The sequence below is a fragment of the Ascaphus truei genome, chromosome 12, assembly GCF_040206685.1.
Source record: "Ascaphus truei isolate aAscTru1 chromosome 12, aAscTru1.hap1, whole genome shotgun sequence".
NCBI classification, from domain to species: domain Eukaryota; kingdom Metazoa; phylum Chordata; class Amphibia; order Anura; family Ascaphidae; genus Ascaphus; species Ascaphus truei.
Window position 1 is genome coordinate 46,043,439 of NC_134494.1, and position 22,320 is coordinate 46,065,758.

At 50.0% G+C, this 22,320-nt stretch overlaps 1 protein-coding gene across 7 annotated transcripts in view; it reads left to right on the forward strand.

Annotated features, from left to right (window-relative positions):
- Positions 1–12,338: 12,338 nt before the first annotated feature.
- The window catches only part of LOC142464223 (uncharacterized), a 57,207-nt gene continuing 47,225 nt past the window's right edge, over positions 12,339–22,320 (forward strand). For 2 of the 7 annotated variants that reach the window (XM_075567598.1, XM_075567603.1), the window contains exons 1-5: positions 14,077–14,208; positions 15,292–15,357; positions 17,739–17,885; positions 18,604–18,750; positions 19,218–19,340. In XM_075567598.1, coding sequence (XP_075423713.1) covers positions 14,119–14,208; positions 15,292–15,357; positions 17,739–17,885; positions 18,604–18,750; positions 19,218–19,340 — 573 coding nt within the window. In that variant the 5' untranslated portion in view covers positions 14,077–14,118. Of the gene's footprint in view, positions 12,426–12,506; positions 12,575–14,076; positions 14,209–14,535; positions 14,677–15,291; positions 15,358–17,738; positions 17,886–18,603; positions 18,751–19,217; positions 19,341–22,320 lie in introns of those variants that run through there. The other 5 variants (XM_075567600.1, XM_075567599.1, XM_075567604.1 and 2 more) reach the window with 4 other exon arrangements.

Below are 22,320 nucleotides of genomic sequence, written 5' to 3' on the forward strand. Positions count from 1 at the left end.
CTGGAGCGGCCGCCGCCGGCCCCATCTGGGCTGGGCAGCACCGGGCCACTGCCGCAACAGCGCCCGGGTTGGGTACAGGTAAAACGGTGCAGGACAAGGGTCCCAGGTCTTTGTGGAGGAACTCAGCTCCATGCAAACTTGGTAAAATAACCCCCTCCCGCAAACCCTGTCCCTCCCCCCGAATAAAACTGCCGCAGGCAGGATGCCGGAGTGGCGGCGTCTTCTCTGCCGCCGCCGCTGGTTCTCCGCCGGGATCAGGTGGATGGCCGCTGCTCTCCGCCACTGTTGCTGATGCAGCCCGTCCAGGTTCTCCAGGAGACGTCCCGAGGAGGGTTGTCGCCCCGGCTGGGCGGGAGCCATCAGAGGATGCCGCTAACTGGGTCATCTTTTCCGCAGCTCGTGAGCGTTGGCCCTGAGGGGCTTCTTCGCCTGACCGCGCACGGTCAGGGCACTGGGCATTATTGTGGCCCATTTGTTGGCAGTGCCGCAGCAGCTGCCGGTGCTTCTCCGCCACCGGTGGACTAACCCCAGCAAGGGGCAACGGAGTCCAGAGCGGAGTTGCCTGAGCGCCGGGCTCTGGGAGGGGATAAGTGGGTCGGATCATCGCCAGCTTCAGCTGCTCGAGCCGCTCAGCCGGGGACATCTCTCCCTGCGCAAACATCAGGGCCAGCAATTCTGGGTAAAATGGACTGGCCGCCGCAACGGCCAATACCTCTCCTGGTGCAAGACCACCCGCTCCCTCCACAAGTCTCTGCCGTCCCGGAGTTGGGTCCCTTCCCTGCTCTCCGGGCGGTGTGATGGTTACAGCAGCTGCAGCTGTGGATCTTTGCTCAGCCTGCCGGGTTTCATGCTCACCCATTGCTGTCTCTCTCTCAGCCTTGCTGGCTGCTGCTCCCCGCGCCGACTTGATGCACTCCTCTGGTCTCAGTGCCCGGCTCCAGTCAGACGGATGGCCGGCACTTTGGTTCTGGAGGAAATGCTTCTCACAAGTAGGGGAACAGTGAGGAGGTGCCATATCTTGTGTTATATGTTGTACACTGTGTGTTCAATATCTTTAGTCCCAGGAACTTGCAATTACCATCAAGTTCCCACTGGATCACAGTACCCCGCAGAATACTGTAATCCAGGTCCAGTTCGGTCCCACCAGCTGCCACCAGTTAATTACAAGCCTGTCACGAGAGCTTGCGACAGGCTGTAATTTACACCAAAAACTATATATATAAATATATATATATACCTGGGTTTGAACTGGGACGAGACTTAGATATGATAAATAGAATTTATTCCTTGATAAAGGTGAACACAACAGATTATACAATAACAGGCAAAATATAGACACTTACGTAAAAGATGAAAATAATGAAAACAGTCCCATCTGAACTGGCAGTTTCATCCAGCAATCAGCCCAAGACATTGCATGGCGACCAAAAATGAAGACAAAGGATAAATGGGAAACAGCAGGTTATAAACCCTTTGTCCCTCTATCTGTAACATTAAGACCCTGGGATTGGTTTGCAATTATCTCCAGCCAATCTTTGGTGGGGGAACACATTTTAGGACAGGCCCCCCTGCTAGCTGGCACATCTGCAGTAGAACTCTGGGGTCTCCTTTCTGAGGCCCCACATGTGCAAATGGAATGCCAGGCCAGCTACCCCTCCGGATCTTGGACAAGATAACCTGTGTTGGACAGTGATAAGTGGGACACTTAAACTGCTATGGTATGCGCCTCCCCCATACTCACAGACAGGGAGGGTAATAAAAACCTTTTGAACAAAACTTAAGTTCTAGCCATTGGGACTCTAGCTTGGGGTAGCCCCCCATCAATAAACCCTTTGAAGCAGGGTGGACATTTGTCATGTTCACTCCTGCAGGAAACCTTGGTGTGTAAATGTGAGTTACCACGTTTACAAAGGCATCCTCTTCCCTGCTCATTATCATAGCAGGGGGGCTGCAGTTTCTGAGAACTTCAACCAAAATTTCATATTTACTGCAAATCATTGCATAACTTCCGTTCCGTTATACACACAGTCAGGTGAGATATATTACTGCATTCTGGGACACCTGACGCTCATAGAGAGACCCATCATTACATTGTAATATGAACATTAATAGAGATATTAATATCTGGCATTTAGCAGCAGTTACATATTCAATGTTTAGACTTCCCAAGATCGGCTTACTCTCGCCAATACACTTATGTAATTCTTAGCCGGTTCAGCCAAGGACATCTCATAGTATCCTTATATTTAATAAAGTTACTCACTTTTGATATCCTGTTGGGGAATACCTTTTGCTGGAAGGTGTGAATAACAAACCCTTCCCTTCCTTTTGCCTGCTTCCCGCATAAACAATTCCCCTGGGAAGCCAGGCTCAAATCTAGCAGAATATCCTATTTAGCATCCTACTGGCCACGTCAATAAACCTTTTGAAGTGGGCTTTTGCTTTTCGCATAACCAATTAGGTCAGTTACCTATTGATCAGGGCGATGTATCACACCTCTCTGTTGATATACACTTCCAGTGAATACTCATGTGAGGCACCATTTGGCTCCTCATGCATTACAAAGACAGGCATTCTGCCTTTTGTCACCAACCTGGGTTTAAATCCCAGGACAAAATCAACTGCAGGGCAGTTTTAAAACACAGAGAACCAATATTTAGGCAAAAGCTTGCATTCCCCCATCTGCATCTATCATGTGGGGTTCTAAAACCTTCTCTGTTCACATTCAACTTCAATTAACCCTTTGAAGTCCAGATTTCCTTAAAGGACATAATACAGTGGGATTTCCTTAAACTGTAGCTCATTAACCCCTTAAGTCCCAGTGGGTGGGTTATGCAGACCCTGATCCAGCAACAACATCATTTACACAGGGGAATAAGCATTTTCATGTTATTTTGCAAGGGTTAAGTCACAGTTCTGGGCCTCAGCCCAGTTAACCCCTTGTCTCCCTGGCGAGGTTAGAGGGGGGCCCTTGGGGAGTAACCCCGTTAATCCCGGGCCAAACCCTCCCTACCGCCACACCTCCCCTGCTCAAGGGCCCCTGGTACCCCAGCGGCCTCCCCATGGCCCTGGGATACCACTGGCGCTCTTGACGCACTCAATACGTCCTGAGGGATTGGCCTGGCAAAATTGTCCTCCGGCATTGACCAGTACACAGTGGATTGTAAAGTCCAGTTCCTGCAAAGCCGGGCATTCTCCTTTGCCTCCCTCTGCCCCCCACCCAGTGCCTTGGGAACCAAGTCCGTGGTGAAGGGGCCCCGGTGCAGTCCAGGCTGCACACTGCCCAGAGACTGGCATGTCTCTGCATCTGCAGGAGACCAGCTATCCAGCACAGACCGTCGCTTTCCTGTCAACCAAGTCTGGGACAGGGTTATGTCACTATTCTGTAGGGACTCTACCTGCCCTGGCTCTGTGCCACCCTGTAGCTGCTCCGCGATACTCATGACTCTCCTCCCTGGCTGCCTATCTACCCACAGCCTCTCCTTTGGGAACCCAGGGGTTTCTGTCAGAGGGGTCACTCCTGGCCAGTCAGAACAAGGGACCTTCTGCCTACCTAGCCCATCCCTAGCTTCTGCCAGCTGCCTCACACCCCACTGATCTCCTATCTCCCCCTGCTCCACGGTGCCTCCCTGCCTAGCCTCCCCTAGGCCCAGCACCTCAGCCTGCTGCTTACCTCCCTGCAGCCCACCTGCACTCCTCTCCTCCCTGGGCAATCCTAACCCAGACCCTGGAACTACCTGAGTGCACCTACCTCCCTGACCTTGTCTCCCCCTTACCAGGGATGAGCTCAGGGGCATCTCTCCAGATGCAACCGCCTTAGCGCTTGGCTGGCAGGTATCCCTGGGGTGGCACAAGCCTGCCACTGCCCCGGATACCCCCAGCCCATAGCTAGGCTGCAACAGGGGGTTGCTGATCTGAGAAACCCCCTGGGGCTCTGCCAGGGTAACGGGAAACTCTAGCTGCAATACCTGATGCTTTCCCTCCCTGGCTACCACTAGCCCTCCTTCTCTCACTGAGATCTGCTGCTGGCTACCTACCTGCAGCCTCCCCTCACTCCGCTTCTCCCTAGCTAATCCTAGCCTGGACCCTAGGGACACCTGAGTGAGGCCATCTCCCTGACACTGTCTCCCCATTACCGGGGATGAGCCCAGGGGCATCTCTCCAGATGCAACCGCCTTAGCTCTTGGCTGGAAGGTAATCTGGGGGTGGTCTAACTGTGCCACAACCCCTGGTACCTCCAGCCCATAGCAAGGCTGCAACAGTGGGGCTCTTAACTGAGAGTCCCCTTGCTGCTCCGCCAAGGTAATGGGGAAATCTGGCTGGCTCACTTGCTGCCTTCCCTCCCCGGTTCCCACTGGCCCACCCAACCCTCTCCCAGGCAATCCTACCCTAGAGCTGGGTGCTAACGGGGCGAGCCCCTCTCCCTGAAGCTGTGCCCCCATTACCGGAGGTGAGCTCAGGGTTGCTGGTGCAGATGCACCCACCTTAGCTCCTGGCTGGCAGGTAATCTGGGGGTGGTCTAACTTTGCCACAACCCCTGATACCTCCAGCCCAGAGCAAGGCTGCAACAGTGGGGCTCTTAACTGAGAGTCCCCTTGCTGCCCCGCCAGGGTAATGGGGAATCCTGACTGCCCTACCAGCTGCCCTTCCTTCCCCTCCCCTGGTGCCCCTATCTCCTGCCACCCCCCAGTCACGCCTAGAGTGAAACAACAGGGTACAGTCATAGGGAAACATAAGTCAGAGTCAGTCTGCGACTTGGTCTGGCTTACCTTGCTGGTCCCCGCAGAGACCGCCGCCTTCGTTGGTCCCAATTGCAGGGGGACTGGAGCGGCCGCCGCCGGCCCCATCTGGGCTGGGCAGCACCGGGCCACTGCCGCAACAGCGCCCGGGTTGGGTACAGGTAAAACGGTGCAGGACAAGGGTCCCAGGTCTTTGTGGAGGAACACAGCTCCATGCAAACTTGGTAAAATAACCCCCTCCCGCAAACCCTGTCCCTCCCCCCGAATAAAACTGCCGCAGGCAGGATGCCGGAGTGGCGGCGTCTTCTCTGCCGCCGCCGCTGGTTCTCCGCCGGGATCAGGTGGATGGCCGCTGCTCTCCGCCACTGTTGCTGATGCAGCCCGTCCAGGTTCTCCAGGAGACGTCCCGAGGAGGGTTGTCGCCCCGGTTGGGCGGGAGCCATCAGAGGATGCCGCTAACTGGGTCATCTTTTCCGCAGCTCGTGAGCGTTGGCCCTGAGGGGCTTCTTCGCCTGACCGCGCACGGTCAGGGCACTGGGCATTATTGTGGCCCATTTGTTGGCAGTGCCGCAGCAGCTGCCGGTGCTTCTCCGCCACCGGTGGACTAACCCCAGCAAGGGGCAACGGAGTCCAGAGCGGAGTTGCCTGAGCGCCGGGCTCTGGGAGGGGATAAGTGGGTCGGATCATCGCCAGCTTCAGCTGCTCGAGCCGCTCAGCCGGGGACATCTCTCCCTGCGCAAACATCAGGGCCAGCAATTCTGGGTAAAATGGACTGGCCGCCGCAACGGCCAATACCTCTCCTGGTGCAAGACCACCCGCTCCCTCCACAAGTCTCTGCCGTCCCGGAGTTGGGTCCCTTCCCTGCTCTCCGGGCGGTGTGATGGTTACAGCAGCTGCAGCTGTGGATCTTTGCTCAGCCTGCCGGGTTTCATGCTCACCCATTGCTGTCTCTCTCTCAGCCTTGCTGGCTGCTGCTCCCCGCGCCGACTTGATGCACTCCTCTGGTCTCAGTGCCCGGCTCCAGTCAGACGGATGGCCGGCACTTTGGTTCTGGAGGAAATGCTTCTCACAAGTAGGGGAACAGTGAGGAGGTGCCATATCTTGTGTTATATGTTGTACACTGTGTGTTCAATATCTTTAGTCCCAGGAACTTGCAATTACCATCAAGTTCCCACTGGATCACAGTACCCCGCAGAATACTGTAATCCAGGTCCAGTTCGGTCCCACCAGCTGCCACCAGTTAATTACAAGCCTGTCACGAGAGCTTGCGACAGGCTGTAATTTACACCAAAAACTATATATATAAATATATATATATACCTGGGTTTGAACTGAGACGAGACTTAGATATGATAAATAGAATTTATTCCTTGATAAAGGTGAACACAACAGATTATACAATAACAGGCAAAATATAGACACTTACGTAAAAGATGAAAATAATGAAAACAGTCCCATCTGAACTGGCAGTTTCATCCAGCAATCAGCCCAAGACATTGCATGGCGACCAAAAATGAAGACAAAGGATAAATGGGAAACAGCAGGTTATAAACCCTTTGTCCCTCTATCTGTAACATTAAGACCCTGGGATTGGTTTGCAATTATCTCCAGCCAATCTTTGGTGGGGGAACACATTTTAGGACAGGCCCCCCTGCTAGCTGGCACATCTGCAGTAGAACTCTGGGGTCTCCTTTCTGAGGCCCCACATGTGCAAATGGAATGCCAGGCCAGCTACCCCTCCGGATCTTGGACAAGATAACCTGTGTTGGACAGTGATAAGTGGGACACTTAAACTGCTATGGTATGCGCCTCCCCCATACTCACAGACAGGGAGGGTAATAAAAACCTTTTGAACAAAACTTAAGTTCTAGCCATTGGGACTCTAGCTTGGGGTAGCCCCCCATCAATAAACCCTTTGAAGCAGGGTGGACATTTGTCATGTTCACTCCTGCAGGAAACCTTGGTGTGTAAATGTGAGTTACCACGTTTACAAAGGCATCCTCTTCCCTGCTCATTATCATAGCAGGGGGGCTGCAGTTTCTGAGAACTTCAACCAAAATTTCATATTTACTGCAAATCATTGCATAACTTCCGTTCCGTTATACACACAGTCAGGTGAGATATATTACTGCATTCTGGGACACCTGACGCTCATAGAGAGACCCATCATTACATTGTAATATGAACATTAATAGAGATATTAATATCTGGCATTTAGCAGCAGTTACATATTCAATGTTTAGACTTCCCAAGATCGGCTTACTCTCGCCAATACACTTATGTAATTCTTAGCCGGTTCAGCCAAGGACATCTCATAGTATCCTTATATTTAATAAAGTTACTCACTTTTGATATCCTGTTGGGGAATACCTTTTGCTGGAAGGTGTGAATAACAAACCCTTCCCTTCCTTTTGCCTGCTTCCCGCATAAACAATTCCCCTGGGAAGCCAGGCTCAAATCTAGCAGAATATCCTATTTAGCATCCTACTGGCCACGTCAATAAACCTTTTGAAGTGGGCTTTTGCTTTTCGCATAACCAATTAGGTCAGTTACCTATTGATCAGGGCGATGTATCACACCTCTCTGTTGATATACACTTCCAGTGAATACTCATGTGAGGCACCATTTGGCTCCTCATGCATTACAAAGACAGGCATTCTGCCTTTTGTCACCAACCTGGGTTTAAATCCCAGGACAAAATCAACTGCAGGGCAGTTTTAAAACACAGAGAACCAATATTTAGGCAAAAGCTTGCATTCCCCCATCTGCATCTATCATGTGGGGTTCTAAAACCTTCTCTGTTCACATTCAACTTCAATTAACCCTTTGAAGTCCAGATTTCCTTAAAGGACATAATACAGTGGGATTTCCTTAAACTGTAGCTCATTAACCCCTTAAGTCCCAGTGGGTGGGTTATGCAGACCCTGATCCAGCAACAACATCATTTACACAGGGGAATAAGCATTTTCATGTTATTTTGCAAGGGTTAAGTCACAGTTCTGGGCCTCAGCCCAGTTAACCCCTTGTCTCCCTGGCGAGGTTAGAGGGGGGCCCTTGGGGAGTAACCCCGTTAATCCCGGGCCAAACCCTCCCTACCGCCACACTGTGGCCCAAGCAAAGAAGTTCATAGTGCTTCACAATGCAATAAAAATGTGGAGGCAAGCTCAGAGAAAGCAAAGCATGCAGATAAATTCCCTGAGAAGAGACTTGCAAGACGCACTCAAAAAACAGGGATCTCTCGCGGATGAGATTACACTCCTACAAGGACAAGTATTGACCCTGACTAAGCGTCAGTATCCCACAGCCTCAAAAACCCATGAAGACAAGGGTACAGTGAGAGCTGGGATACCGCTCATCTGAAAGACAAGGTTGCAAAATTTGAACCACCTAAACAAGCACTTGTAAAACTTTCAGCCACCCAGCAGGCAATAAAAGAAGGTACTGTACACGTGCTGAATTAAAACCAGAAGAATCCTTAGCTGATGAAGCTGAAAAGATGGGACATTCTCTGGAAGTGGGTGTGGAATTGCAACTTAATCTAAAAAGGGCTGTTTTTAAACGCTCTGCAACTGCTGCCATACAATATGCCTACAATAAGACGAGCATCCGACGCGAGGGAAATCTCATGACCACGCACGTAGAAAAAAGACTATACTTGGAGAAAGTCCTCCTCGAGCGACTGAGGGGTGCTGATCTCAAACACCTTCAGGAGGAGACACGAATAAACTGGAGAAAGGGCTCCAATCCCAACAGGACTGAGGGTTCTCTTCCTCCATCCACTCTCATTCAAGTCACTGAGATATCTAGAATGAGAGTGGAAGGATGGGCTTTGGCCGTGGCAAGCCCGAGCTTCCCACAAACAGGGGAGGTATGTAACAGGGGAGTAAGCCCTGTTCAAGTAATGTGCCTTTAATCTAGCAGTGTGGTGGTTAACTGCTGGTAGTCAATTAAGAAACAACACCTGACTGATTTAGATTGCTTACAAAACCCTGTCCTGTGAGACAGGAAGTGACTCCTTAGCTCTGACTGAGAGCTGACCTTTGGAGAGACAGAGGAGTGTTCTTGAGACTCCCAGGAGAGTCTGACCAAGAGAGCACACATCTCTGGAGCTGACCGGCCTTGAGCTTTGCCCAGCATAGCTGATTGCAAGACACCAAATAAGACTTCTAAACCTGGATGCTGATATTTTCTGTGCACGCACGGGTGCGGTTCCAGGAGAGCAGAGAAGCTTAATCTACAGCAAGAAACAGATAAGACTTTCATAATTAAGAGACTGCTTATATCTGCTTATTTCATGCTATATGTTTTGGGGATGCGAGACATGCTTGACTTATGGAGTTGTGAATTAATTGTATGGTATTTTCACTAGAGATACTCCCAAGTGAATAGAAGCTTTGTTCCCCCCCCTGTGTTTGGATGATTTCCTGATGAAAAGGAAAAGGCACAATAAAGCCTATTATAATTTCACCTTATAAAGTCTCCAATTGTGTACCTCTGTGAACGTCCGTCTACAGGTGCCATTTCAAATTGAACCTCGCACTGGTTAAGGAAACCTCTGCACTCCTGCGGGTTGCCAGCGTACGGCTTGGGAGGCGGTATCAAGTCCAGAGTGCTGGGTCTGACTGGTTCTGCAGCCTGTGGAAGAGAAAGAGGTACAGATGCTTCTGGTACTCGAGCCGAAAGTTTGGCCATTTGGCGTGTTAGGGCCACAATCTGATCGGCCATGGCCTGATTTTGCTGTATCAGCATAGAGATTGCTTGCCTCAGTTCGGCCTGGTCTGCGTTTTGTAGGCTCGTCATAATGTTACGCCGGAGTAGCCCGCAGACCAGACCTGTCCCTAGAACTGAGGTGGCAGGTATGAATACACACACCGACAGAGTGAGGGACGTGTCCCGGTTGTGGTATTAGATGGTGCCAGGCCAGATGGGGGGTATTGCGTGAATACTTGCTGGTACAGTTTTTTCCAGAAGAATGGTCGTTGCCGAGATCAGGTGTAGGAGTAGTACGGAAGTGTCAAGGTGAGAGCCGTCGTTGAAGGGAGCTAGAAGGTACGTAAACAGGAACAATCCGAAGTTGAGAGCCAAAGGGGGAAGTCTGCCAGGCTGCGTCAAAACCGAGAGAATCAAAGAACAAGCACTGTGAAACACCCATACAAAAACTATGACGAGCGAGGAAGCACAGAACAGAGAGGGTATATAAAGCTGGAACAGCCAACCAGGAGAGGGGGCGTGCCTGGAGGAGCTCAGGGAGCTTCACTGCTTTGGCTGCTGTTCCTAGAGCCCAGGTGACACTGAGAAAGAGCCAGATTGTAACCGTGCGGTGTTTGGGGGCGGAGCCTGAGGGGGGATATGTTCAGGGGCTGTTGTGTGCGCGCTGTAAGTCCGACGTGCGCATGAGAGGAAGCAATGTGGGGTTCGCGCAGAGCGGCGATTCCGCGCCGACGGCTGCGGCGTAGAGCGTGGAGGAAGTACCTCGTGGAGCATCCTACCATGCCGAGGGGTAAGTGATGCAGCTGAAGGGGGCTGGCGTGGTTGTAGCGGAAGGGTCTGAGCAGTGTAAGGAGAGAGCCGTGAGCTCCGCCTGTGGCGCTGTGTGCTCACATTCCTAACAACGGCGAGATGCGCACGGGGAGTGGAGATAGGCCTAGACCCATCAACATAGCGCCTCCTTCGGACACTGATCTCGCTGTTCTCTCTTATGTGAGACAATCAGTCTAAATGGGAAACCCCATTTGTACCTGATGTTTTAATTTCTGAACTTGTCTGTGATCAGCTTCATCTGTTTGTGGCGGCGAGAGTGATGGGCGACAAATCCTGGTAAATCTGCAGTGTAGAGTCCACGAACTCTATCCTGGGTGACACCTTGCTGCTTTCAAGTCAGCCTCCTTAGTTTTGAAATAATGGAACCGAAGGATGACATCTCTCGGTTGCCCCCCTTCCTTGCGCTTCTGTCTCTGGGCACGATGTCTGAATCGGTGTCTGGGAGTAGTTGTTTAAACAGGCGGTGCAGATATGCGTTTAAATTGTCATCTTGCTCTGGTATGCCTTTTATACGTGCGTTTTTTTCTCCACAATCTGTTGTCCAGATCTTCCTCCTTCTCCTGAAAGTCTGCCATCATGTGTTTAGTTTCTGCATTCACAGAGTCAACCAGTTCATCTGTCTTATTTCCCAGGGCGGTAGTGCGATTAACAATAGATGTTACTGCTCTATTTATGTCTTTAAGTGCAGTTTAGAGTTCTGTCTAAGGCTACACTTAAAGTGCCAGCAATGGCGACGGCAGGCTACGGTCGCTGGAAAAATCATATTGAGATGACTTCCAGCGATCGCGACCAAGCCGTTGCTCCGTCGTGTCGCGCTTATTATAAGCGAACGCAACGGCGGCAATGCATTTGTTTTGACGCGACGTTGCGTCGCTGTCACTATAAGCGCAGCCTTAAACAAAGCTGTAATGTTATTATACAAGTCGCTGATTTCCAGTGGGCCCTGGGGACTCTGGGTTGTAGGTCCTCTGGATCGTCTGCACATGACAGGCCGCCATGTCTGTCGCCATGTTCCTGCATGTCTGTTGCCATGTTCCTGCATGTCTGTTGCCATGTTCCTGCATGTCTGTTGTCATGTTTCTGCATGTCTGTCGTCATGTTTCTGCATGTCTGTCGTCATGTTTCTGCATGTCTGTCGTCATGTTTCTGCATGTCTGTCGTCATGTTCCTGCATGTCTGTCGCCATGTTCCTGCATGTCTGTCGCCATGTTCCTGCATGTCTGTCGTCATGTTTCTGCATGTCTGTCGTCATGTTTCTGCATGTCTGTCGTCATGTTCCTGCATGTCTGTCGTCATGTTCCTGCATGTCTGTCGCCATGTTCCTGCATGTCTGTCGCCATGTTCCTGCATGTCTGTCGCCATGTTCCTGCATGTCTGTTGTCATGTTTCTGCATGTCTGTCGTCATGTTTCTGCATGTCTGTTGTCATGTTTCTGCATGTCTTTCCTTCCGTCTGAAGAAATCGCTGACTTTGGGCAAATTAACCGCTCTCCTCCCTTTTTGGAGGCATTTCGGAAGTCCAGGGATGTTCCGGGGGTGATGTTGCGGTGTTGGAAGCCATTTGCCAGGGAACATGCCCCATACACGATCGGGAGCGCTCTCTGCCATCCGCACGGCGCACGCGACTCGTACCATTACTTGGACAAACGGTTGCACTTTCTATTTTTAAGAAAACATGTAAATGTGATTTATATGAGGGAGCGGATGTCTCAAATGTCTAATATCTGATACAAATAGATTTTGCCCCAAAGTCAGAGAAAATGTCGTTTAAAATGAGATAATTGCATTGGGAAAGCAGGTCCCTGGTGCTGGAGGCACCTCTGGGGGTAGCAGCCTGTGACTGCCTCACACTGCTTGAGCTGGAGCTCCCCTCAGCGTCCATAACCCGCCATTACACCTCATCACCCTGGCAACAGACACAGCTCCGGCGCCATTTTGTAAAGGGGGCGTGGCTTTGTCTGCCCTGGGCCAATCGCGTGGCTGGAATTTTGTTTTGCAGCTGGCAGAGGGTAGGTGGGAGGTGTTCTTCCTGCAGAGACGTCACGCAGCGTGGTTACGTCACGCCGCTGGTGCTACACACCTGCCCAAGATGTCGGGCAGCGCTGTGGGCAGTGACTGTGTGTGAGGGGGGAGGGGACCTGCTGCTGCTGCTGCTGCCGCCGCCGCCGCCGCCCCCGCCGCCGCCGCCCCCGCCGCCGCCGCCCCCGCCGCCGCCGCCCCCGCCGCCGCCGCCGCCCCCGTGCTATGGCAGTGTCCTGAGGCGGCGGACCCTCTACTGCGGGGAGCTGCTGCTAGGTATGCCCGGAGACAGACTGGGCTGAGGAGAGGAGAGAGGGGGCTGAGGAGGGGGGAATGGGATAGGGGGCTGAGGGGAGGAGGGGGGGATGGGTGAGGGGAGGAGGGGGGGATGGGTGAGGGGAGGAGGGGGGAATGGAGAGGGGTCTGAGCGGAGGAGGGGAATGGGAGAGGGGTCTGAGGGGAGGAGGGGGGAATGGGAGAGGGGGGAATGGGAGAGGGGGGCTGAGGGGAGGAGGGGGGAATGGAGAGGGGTCTGAAGGGAGGAGGGGAATGGGAGAGGGGTCTGAGGGGAGGAGGGGGGAATGGGAGAGGGGGGAATGGGAGAGGGGGCTGAGGGGAGGAGGGGGGAATGGGAGAGGGGGCTGAGGGGAGGAGGGGGGAATGGGAGAGGGGGCTGAGGGGAGGAGGGGGGAATGGGAGAGGGGGAGGAGGGGGGAATGGGAGAGGGGGCTGAGGGGAGGAGGGGGGAATGGGAGAGGGGGAGGAGGGGGGAATGGGAGAGGGGGCTGAGGGGAGGAGGGGGGAATGGGAGAGGGGAGGAGGGGGGAATGGGAGAGGGGAGGAGGGGGGAATGGGAGAGGGGGCTGAGGGGAGGAGGGGGGAATGGGAGAGGGGGAGGATGGGGGAATGGGAGATTGGGGAGGGGGGAATGGGACAGGGGGCTGGGGGGAAGGGGGCTGAGGTGATGGGAGAGGGGGCTGAGGAGAGAGGTGGCTGAGGTGGGAGGGGGGCTGAGGAGAGAGGGGGCGGGGCGGAGGAGGTACAGGGGGGAAAGAGGGGGAGGGGAGGTACAGGGGGGAAAGAGGGTGAGGCGAGTTTGGGGCTGACCTGAGGCCGAGGTGAGGGAGCTGCCCTGGGGAGAGGCTGTAGGGTATGGGGATCCCCCTGTGTTCAGGACCTGTCAGTAGGACAGCTGCACAGTAATCACCCCCAGCTGTCATGGGGGAGGGCGCAGAGTCACCAAGTAAGACTGAGACAGATACAGGCAAGTATGCTTTTATGTTTGTGGTGCCAAGGGCACACATCGCTTTACTACAGAGACAATACAATAAGTGCAACAACAACAAAATTGTGATCAGGCAATGGGAAAGTCAGTCCCTACCCTGGAGAGCTTACAGTCACTGTGAAGCTGCTTCTCTTGAGCTGGAGAAGCGTTCAGTCCCATTAGTTTGAGTGGAGCTGATCTCTTCCCTGGCACGGGAAAGATGGCTTCAATGCTTATTGAAAAAGTGCCGGAGAGAGAGAACTACTCCAAGGGATGACACTAAGTGCTAGGGACAGGTTGAGTGAGGCTCGTGAGGTTGGATGCGCTGGGACTTGGGTATATGAGAGGTTTATGTCCGTGTCCGGGTGAGTGACACTCGATGGCTCTAAAATGTGTAGGAACTGCAGCGGCGTGACCTGCGCCTGAGAGGACTGAACGTGAGATTATAGAGAGAGGAGGGCGCTTCTCTGGGCTTTCAGCTGCACTTAGGAACAGGTCGATCCAGTTGTGCTCTGGGTCTCCCTTCCTTAATGGGAAATGAAAGCCTTTATATGTAATGAGAGGGAATAGCTGCACAAGGTGCTCTGAGGACCTGAATGTGACCTTAGTCCTTTCCAACCAACTCTTCCTAAAGGATAAAAAGAGGGTATGTTAACTTGACACTTTTTTTCTTATTGCTGGTTTCTAAATATAAACCATCAGGATGTTATGTACGTGTTACAGACAGAGCTGCAGCCACCGCACAGGAGGCACCAGCGTTATAACCTCATTTATTTCTATATTTTTCCAGAAAAGGTAGACTAAAATGAACATCTTATGTCCCACCAGCGCGTCGTCTGCATTCAGATGGCTAAATAAAATGTGACTTATTCAGTATGTGGACTGCAAGACATGAAGGAAACAGTGGTTCATATCCAATTAGGGAGTGGGGTGATTGAGTTAGTAACTCTGTCCTTTTTTGTTTTTAATGGAGTGGTGGAAATTCCACCTCGTTTTCCAAGAGAGCGTTGACGACATGAATATTTGCTTTCCCTGCGGTTTGTGCTGTAATCGTACACCTTGGCTGGAAGGAGAAGGCAGGCCACGTTGAACAAGATGGATCATGAATGAGGAGGTGCAGAGAGATGTGCCACCTTAGTGAAATAATGACGTGTCTCATGCTGTTTGATACAGTGTAGGATCTAGTAGAATAAGTGTGGCAAAAAAACATCCAAACGGAGACAGGCGTTTTGTGTTCCTCAAATGATTACTTTGCAGTGTTGGCAGAATAGCCGGGTAGAAAAGCAGCAGAACTGGGACTCTTTGCAGTAATGGAATGATGGTAGTGCACGCACTCAAACAGGTGATAGTGGGGTACTTAACCGCTGGTTCTGGGGAGCTCCTGATGTCCCAAATAGATCCAGTGAAGAAGAAGAATCAGGCACACGGTCTTAATCATCAATGAAAAGGGGGGTTTATTGTGCCAAGAAATCCAACGTTTCGGCAGTAATACTATCTTTGGTAGCATACACCTTGAGAAAGGCAGTATTACTGCCGAAACGTTGGATTTCTAGGCACAATAAAAAACCCTTTTCATTGATGATTAAGACCGTGCGCCTGATTCATCTTCTTCACTCTGCAGTAACCCTAACAGTTCTGGAGATTTAATTTATCCTATAATTACTATTAGGAATAACTGCTGAAAGGATAATATTAATTAACCTCATTTACAGATTTACCTTTCTTTCAGAGCCCATTTAACACCATGTGGAAATGGTATAGCGGGGACGAATCCAACGGCGCAGCAGGAATGAGTGTATGTTTGATTTCTCTATATTTTACACATAAGTGCAAGTTCCTGTAGAAGTGCCACTCCGTCTTGAACATGTTATTCATGTTTTTAAAGCTTTACATATTTCATTGATTTGAATAGACCCCAAAGCATGTTTTATGATAACGGAGTAAATGTTTCAAAATAATGAGAGCTTCCAATCAGTATGTTTGTCCCTAATCACTGTGCTGATGCCCCTAAATGTTCAGAATCACTACAGGCCACTGCAAAGTCGCCTTCTAACCCGCTCATTAATGCAGTATGACACAGCAGCACATTGAGATTGGTTAGAAATAAGAAAGCACTCCTAGTTGTATCCGGGGTCCTGCTTTTTATTATTATTCCAGGACCTGCAGTTTGTGTGGGGTTATTGCTGCTCTGCCAGGTTCCCAGGATGCTATGCTTCTTCTGATATTGAGAGGTGTATATGAAGGGAAGAAAAGAAGCACAACAACGTACTGAGGGTGAAGATGTATGTATTAGACAATACAGAATATTGCAAGAAGTAACTTGCATGTAAAAAGTTAGCAGTCCAGTGGGTATCTTTAAAATCATGTGTCCATGCTGCCCCGCCAGTGGGTATAGAGTCTGGAGAGAGTGCCGTACTCAGACAGATCGTTCCCGCGCGCTGGGATCTACCAGCGTCTCCGCGTTACTGTGTCACTTCCGGGTTCACGTGCAACAGTGTAACCGTATGTAGCAAACTGACACGTCTCCAAGGCTCGTAGATCTTCCCAACTAAACTGGCTGTGCATACACAATGTACACTGGGCTATGCACAATGTACACGGGGCTACACACAATGTACACGGGGCTACACACAATGTACACGGGGCAATACACACTACACAGATGCAGATACAATAAATAGCTCAACCACAACGCGTTTCGAACATGCATGTGCTTCATAAGGCCTGATGAAGCACATGCATGTTCGAAACGCATTGTGGTTGAGCTATTTATTGTATCTGCATCTGTGTAGTGTGTATTGCCCTCTGTACATTGTGTGTAGCCCAGTGTACATTGTGTATAGCCCAGTGTACATTGTGTATAGCCTAGTGTACATTGTGTATAGCCCAGTGTACATTGTGTATAGCCCAGTGTACATTGTGTATAGCCCTCTGTACATTGTGTGTAGCCCAGTGTACATTGTGTATAGCCCAGTGTACATTGTGTATAGCCTAGTGTACATTGTGTATAGCCCAGTGTACATTGTGTATAGCCCAGTGTACATTGTGTGTAGCCCAGTGTACATTGTGTATAGCCTAGTGTACATTGTGTGTAGCCCCGTGTACATTGTGTGTAGCCCCGTGTACATTGTGCATAGTTCCGTGTACATTGTGTATACACAGCCAGTTTAGTTGGGAAGATCTACGAGCCTTGGAGACGCGTCAGTTTGCTACATACGGTTACACTGTTGCACGTGAACCCGGAAGTGACACAGTAACGCGGAGACGCTGGTAGATCCCAGCGCGCGGGAACGATCTGTCTGAGTACGGCACTCTCTCCAGACTCTATACCCACTGGCGGGGCAGCATGGACACATGATTTTAAAGATACCCACTGGACTGCTAACTTTTTACATGCAAGTTACTACTTGCAATATTCTGTATTGTCCAATACATACTTCTTCACCCTAGTTACCTGTGGCACGGTGCAGCGTCTCCTGCCATACTCCTGCTGCTTCTCCCCTGCAGCTCCTGTCAAATTAAGTTGCGTTGCCATCACAACGGGACGCTACGTGACATCAAGACATCACTTGGTGTCAAGTTGTCATGGCAACTTGACGTCACGTAGCGTCCTGTTATGGCAACGTGGCGTAATTTTACGCTGCGCTGCCATTTTGACAGGAGCTGCAGGGGAGACACTCGCAAGTTGCAGGAGAATGCCGGGAACCGCTGCACCCCGCCCAGGTAAGGCTGAGTCCATGGTGACTGCAGCCGTGCAAGGCGCGCTGAGGGAAAGCGGGTGCTTTCCCTGGCCTTAGTCCAGGGGCGTGTCGGGGGGCAGGCCAGTGACGTCACGGAGCTGGTTTGCCCTCATTGGGCGAACCGCTCACGTGACCGGCCCTGCGCTCCCATGAGTGCTCAAACTAAAAATTTGATAAGACCTACGCTTCCGCACGCTTGCGGAAGTGTGCGCGAGCCCCTGCTAAAGCCGCTCTCATTGCGGCTGCAGGGGCTCACTGCAGAGCGTAAACGCGCCTCAGCACGGGCGCTGACCATGTCCGAGGCCTAAGGCTCACCAGCAGGCAAAATGCACTCACCGTGGGCGAGTGGACGGGCGCATTTGTTGAGCTATGTGTATATGTATGTTCTTTATGCTGGAGGTAGATGTTTATATTTCCTGTTGTGAAATGTTTGAAGGTGTCTGACGGTCAGGAGGGCGCAAGCACCATGTCATTTGTAGATATGACTGAACGGCTGTCGCAGACGGAGCAGCTAGTGGTGCAGCTGAAGGAACTTATCCGAGAGAAGGACAGTGAGCTCCGCAAGAAGGATCAGCTGCTAAAGGTATGGGAGTTATCCGAGTCCTGTCATCTGTCAACTCCTTGAGACAAAATAGTTTCTAAGACGGGGAGATGTATGTTTACGGTTTCCTTAGTGAGCCCCATGTTAATGGGAATATTTACATTGGTGCTTATGAAGCCGCTGACTGGAAAGAACACTGTACCTAAATATGCGGCTGGACTATACTGTATGTCAGCCAAGCTGCACTGTTTACAAGCGGATGCGGTGGATGCGTGTAAAGGGAAGGACTCTTTTTATGTGTTTCTGGGATGTAATTGAGAAAATGTATCTGTATTACCCCGTGGCTTCCACCCCCCCACCCCAGCTTGAATATATTCTTCCCGTGAACCTGTAATTAATAAATCTTATTGCCTACTCGTCAGAATATTGCTAACAAAGCTGTGTGTCCGATCCCAGGCCGTATAGTGTCCTGAGTTCATGGGGACATACGCTATACCAACCACGCTAAGGTTCAGTTTGGGGCCTTGCTGAGTGCGCAGTCCCCACACAGGCCAGTACTGACTTTTTGGGGTGATCCCCTTGGAAACACATCACGAACCCCCCCTGTTTGGAATTGCTGATCTATAATGATGTCATTGGGAAATGTGTGTATTTACATATGGGAGAGAGCATATTGTTTTTAACAGCACATGCACATTCCACAGATAACTCCTACATTCTTTACTGAGGACAATATGCCTGTTATCCTTTATGAATTTAGGAAGAAAAAGAATCTTCTGAATCCAAGGTTTCCAAAGCAAAACTACAGAATAAGGCTAAGATTGCGTCCCTTTCATCCCAGCTGGAAGACCTGAAGAAGCAGCTGGTATCATCCAGCGCACCGCTTAAGAAATCCGAGCATAGAAAGGTAGGTGTGTGTGTGTGTGTGTGTGTGTGTGTGTGTGTGTGTGTGTGTGTACTTTTCACTAAGGAACTTGTGCACTCACAATTTTTCCTTGGTGAAGAAATAGTATTCAGACTGTTTACATTACCACTTTGTGTGGCTCCTTTATAGATTTACTGATTTTATATAATACTGAAATCACTTTTGCGTTATTTTAAAACTGAAATTATATCTATATAGTACAACCCAACTATACGTGACAAATAATTAGCAAGATGCGTAGAATTGTTACAGTGCGCACTGCTTGTTACATTAAGAATGAATATAAACTTGGATCCAATAGATTTCCGCAGTGGATGAAGTGAGTTCTATATTAACATGGGTTCCAGGAGTATTATAGTGATATATTATAGGGAGAGATTGTGTGGCTGTGGTCTCACAACATCTACGTTAATGTTTGTCATGTTTGTTTTGGGGTGGTTTCTTTTTAGAGTTGTGGAGATGGCGACCATGAGAATGCCTCAGCAAATCGGGGCAAAATCATTGTTTTGAGAAGAAGAGTAGAAGAATTAGAATCTCAGATATCGCTTAAAAATGAAGAATTCCAAAGACAGGTACATGCCGTTTCTGAAAGTCTGATACATTGTGTTCCAGTAAGGGTTGGGCAATAATCCATCATTACCCACAATTATTATTAATAATTGTATCACAATATTTATTGTGATAAATATCTTTTTAATAGGCAGCATAGAAAAGAACACTTAAACACACTAAAAACAGGAGACAACATCAATAACTTAATTTGAAAGTGTTTGCCATAATGTTACATTATGTGGAATGTGTGTAGGTTTAGCATTTATTGCAAATGTAAACGTGTTTTAAAATAAAAAAAAAAACATTTTTCCCCTCTATCTCTGGGCCTCCGAGATGAGGAAACGGAATTGGGGTAAACGCAGGTATTCTGGAACCAGGTGTAACGCTTGCGCTCACCACAAACAGGGCGGGACCCTGGTACTGAGGTAGGAAAGTATTAAACTGCGCACCCACAGCAGCGGAGGCGCGCCTGGAGGGTGGATAGTCAAGATCGCCGGGTCTGGATTGGAGAGAGTGGGTTAGTCTGGATACTTGCCGAGGTCGTAGTTAGGTGCCAAGAGAGTAGTCAGTGTCCGGAGTGCCGTGGTCAGGGGTTGGAGCCAGTAGAAGGGTAGTTAGTCCGATTGCCATGGTCAGGGATTGAGAAGTGCGGATAGTTAGAGGCAAGCCGGGGTCGGTAATCCAGAGAGAGGTCCTAAGTCAAGCCTGGTCGGTACACAGGGGAAACAAACGGCAAAGGTTAAAGCACAAGGCGCAGGGCAGGGACGTGGAAACACAAGCCTACCATGAACTATGCTCAGCAAGGAATGAGTGAGACCGCTGGGATTAAATAGCAGTGAAGCACGAATGGGAGTGAGGGGAGGAGCGGAGGCGCGGCATCCGCGGAAGCAGAGATTGGCTGCATGGTGCAGGAAATAGGTAGAGAGGATAGAGAAGAACCCAGTGTAGCACTCGAGTTCACCCTCTGGTGATTAGTGTATGATTTAAAATAAACTTTATTGATTCAACACATATATAAAATAATGGGTATTAAAATGACGTACTAGAGGTAGTGGGATCAAAATACTGACAGCCATAGGACTCGCAATCAATATGATAGGTGTCTCCTGTTGTGTATGATGTCACACAGGAAACACAATCCTTATATAAAAAACCTCAGTGAGGGTAAGGTAGGGTTAATTTGACAATGTACTGTATCATCAGATCACAAAAGGCGGTGTGCATAAACCATAAGTGGTAATGGTGTGACTGGTGATAGCTGGTGTACTAAAACAAATATATTGTGCACCAGTAGGTATCAATATGCAGTCTGGTAAACCTTCCTACATGTGTTATATATGTACACGCAGTGTTGTGTGGAGCTGGTCATAGGTAGCCCCCAGGGGCTCACAGGATAGGCGTATGATACCCTATAGTGACCTCTGCAACATGTCACCATTAATACTAATAGATAATGTGCATAGAGTGAATTGGTGGGCACTCTGATATGGCCAGCTATACACACTGATAATCACTGCATGTGGGGAAGTGGAGGCTGTGTGCAGTGGTGATATGGCTTAATAGCAGTTTATAAAAGCACATATCTTAACCAGACCGAAATAGTACTGAGTAGAGCAATAACCCTAATCCTATAACATAAATAGGAGGCTTTAGGTGTCCATCGGGGCACCAATAGCCTATGTAACAGCACGGGCAGGACACCGCATTAACCCGCGATCGGAAGCATGAATGCGGAAGTAATTACAGCCCTGCACGTGCACGTGTGGAACCAGAGCCGACGCGCGCGTTTCGCGAGGGGCTTTCTCAAGGCGAAACAGTGATAGTTACTAAGGGTACCCTGCAGGTGAGCAGGTATATATAGGGAGCCTCCAGATAGGTGACGTCACTATTTAACCCTTGATGTGCCTGGAATTGCATGGAGCTGCAGCAGAATAGCAGTAAGTATACCATAGTGTGTGACTGCAGAGCTGGCACAATAAAAATCTATCTGTCTGACTCAGAGTTATTCCTAGTGTTGTTGTTACATATAAGTCAGGCTTTCACACAAGTAGAGGTATAATAACACTCTGTTTGGGCTGCAAGGGTGATGTACAAATGATGTAATCAACTTAGTTCATTATTGGTATTTAGGGGTGCTAGGGTCCAGAGATGCCCTAAATGGATTGTTCAATAATTTTAATTGATTGATAGTCAGGATCTGGAGAGACCTGATGTAGGCACGGCAGAAATTAAAATGCTTCTATTATTACACACATAGATGACAGTGTATATGGTGAGCTTGACAGGCGCCCTACATAGTAGCTATTATAGAAAGGGAGTGTACAGGCATCCCTCATTGAGTCCTCTCGGGGAAAGAGTTCCAAGTGTGTAAATCCATCTGGACTCTTTTTGGAGTAGTACCCTGTCCCAATCTCCTTTTCTCTGTCCTCGCAGGGGGTGTTCAATCCCACAGAAAGAGACCGCCTTGAGATCGCCGTCGTGACATAGATTCACGTGCCTCGACAGTGGTTTATCAGCCTTATTCCTGATGGTGCTGATGTGTTCCAGCACCCTTAGTTTCAGACATCTGCTAGTCTTTCCAACATATACCTTCCCGCATATACACTTGCCCTGATATATGACCCCAATACTCAGGCAGTTGATAAAGCTGCGTATTGGGTACCGTTTGGTGTCATCCCAGTTACCAAATTGTTTGGTGGTGGCCATATACTGACATGCCTTGCATCTCTGGCAAGTGTATGATCCGGTAGGTTTAGGCGGAAGCCAAGTCCTAGGTGTCTCTTCCACATAATGACTATGTACCAGTAGATCGCGCAAATTCTTTGCCCGTCTACTGGTCATGGATGGAAAGTCTTTCGTGACCCCCTTTAGCATATCGTCTGCTCTCAGGATGTGCCAGTGTCTCCTCAGGATGGCTCGTGCCTTGGGCCATTCTCGATTGAAAGTGCCAATAAAGCGGACCACCCGATCTCTTGGGCTCGGTGGTTTGTCCATAATGAG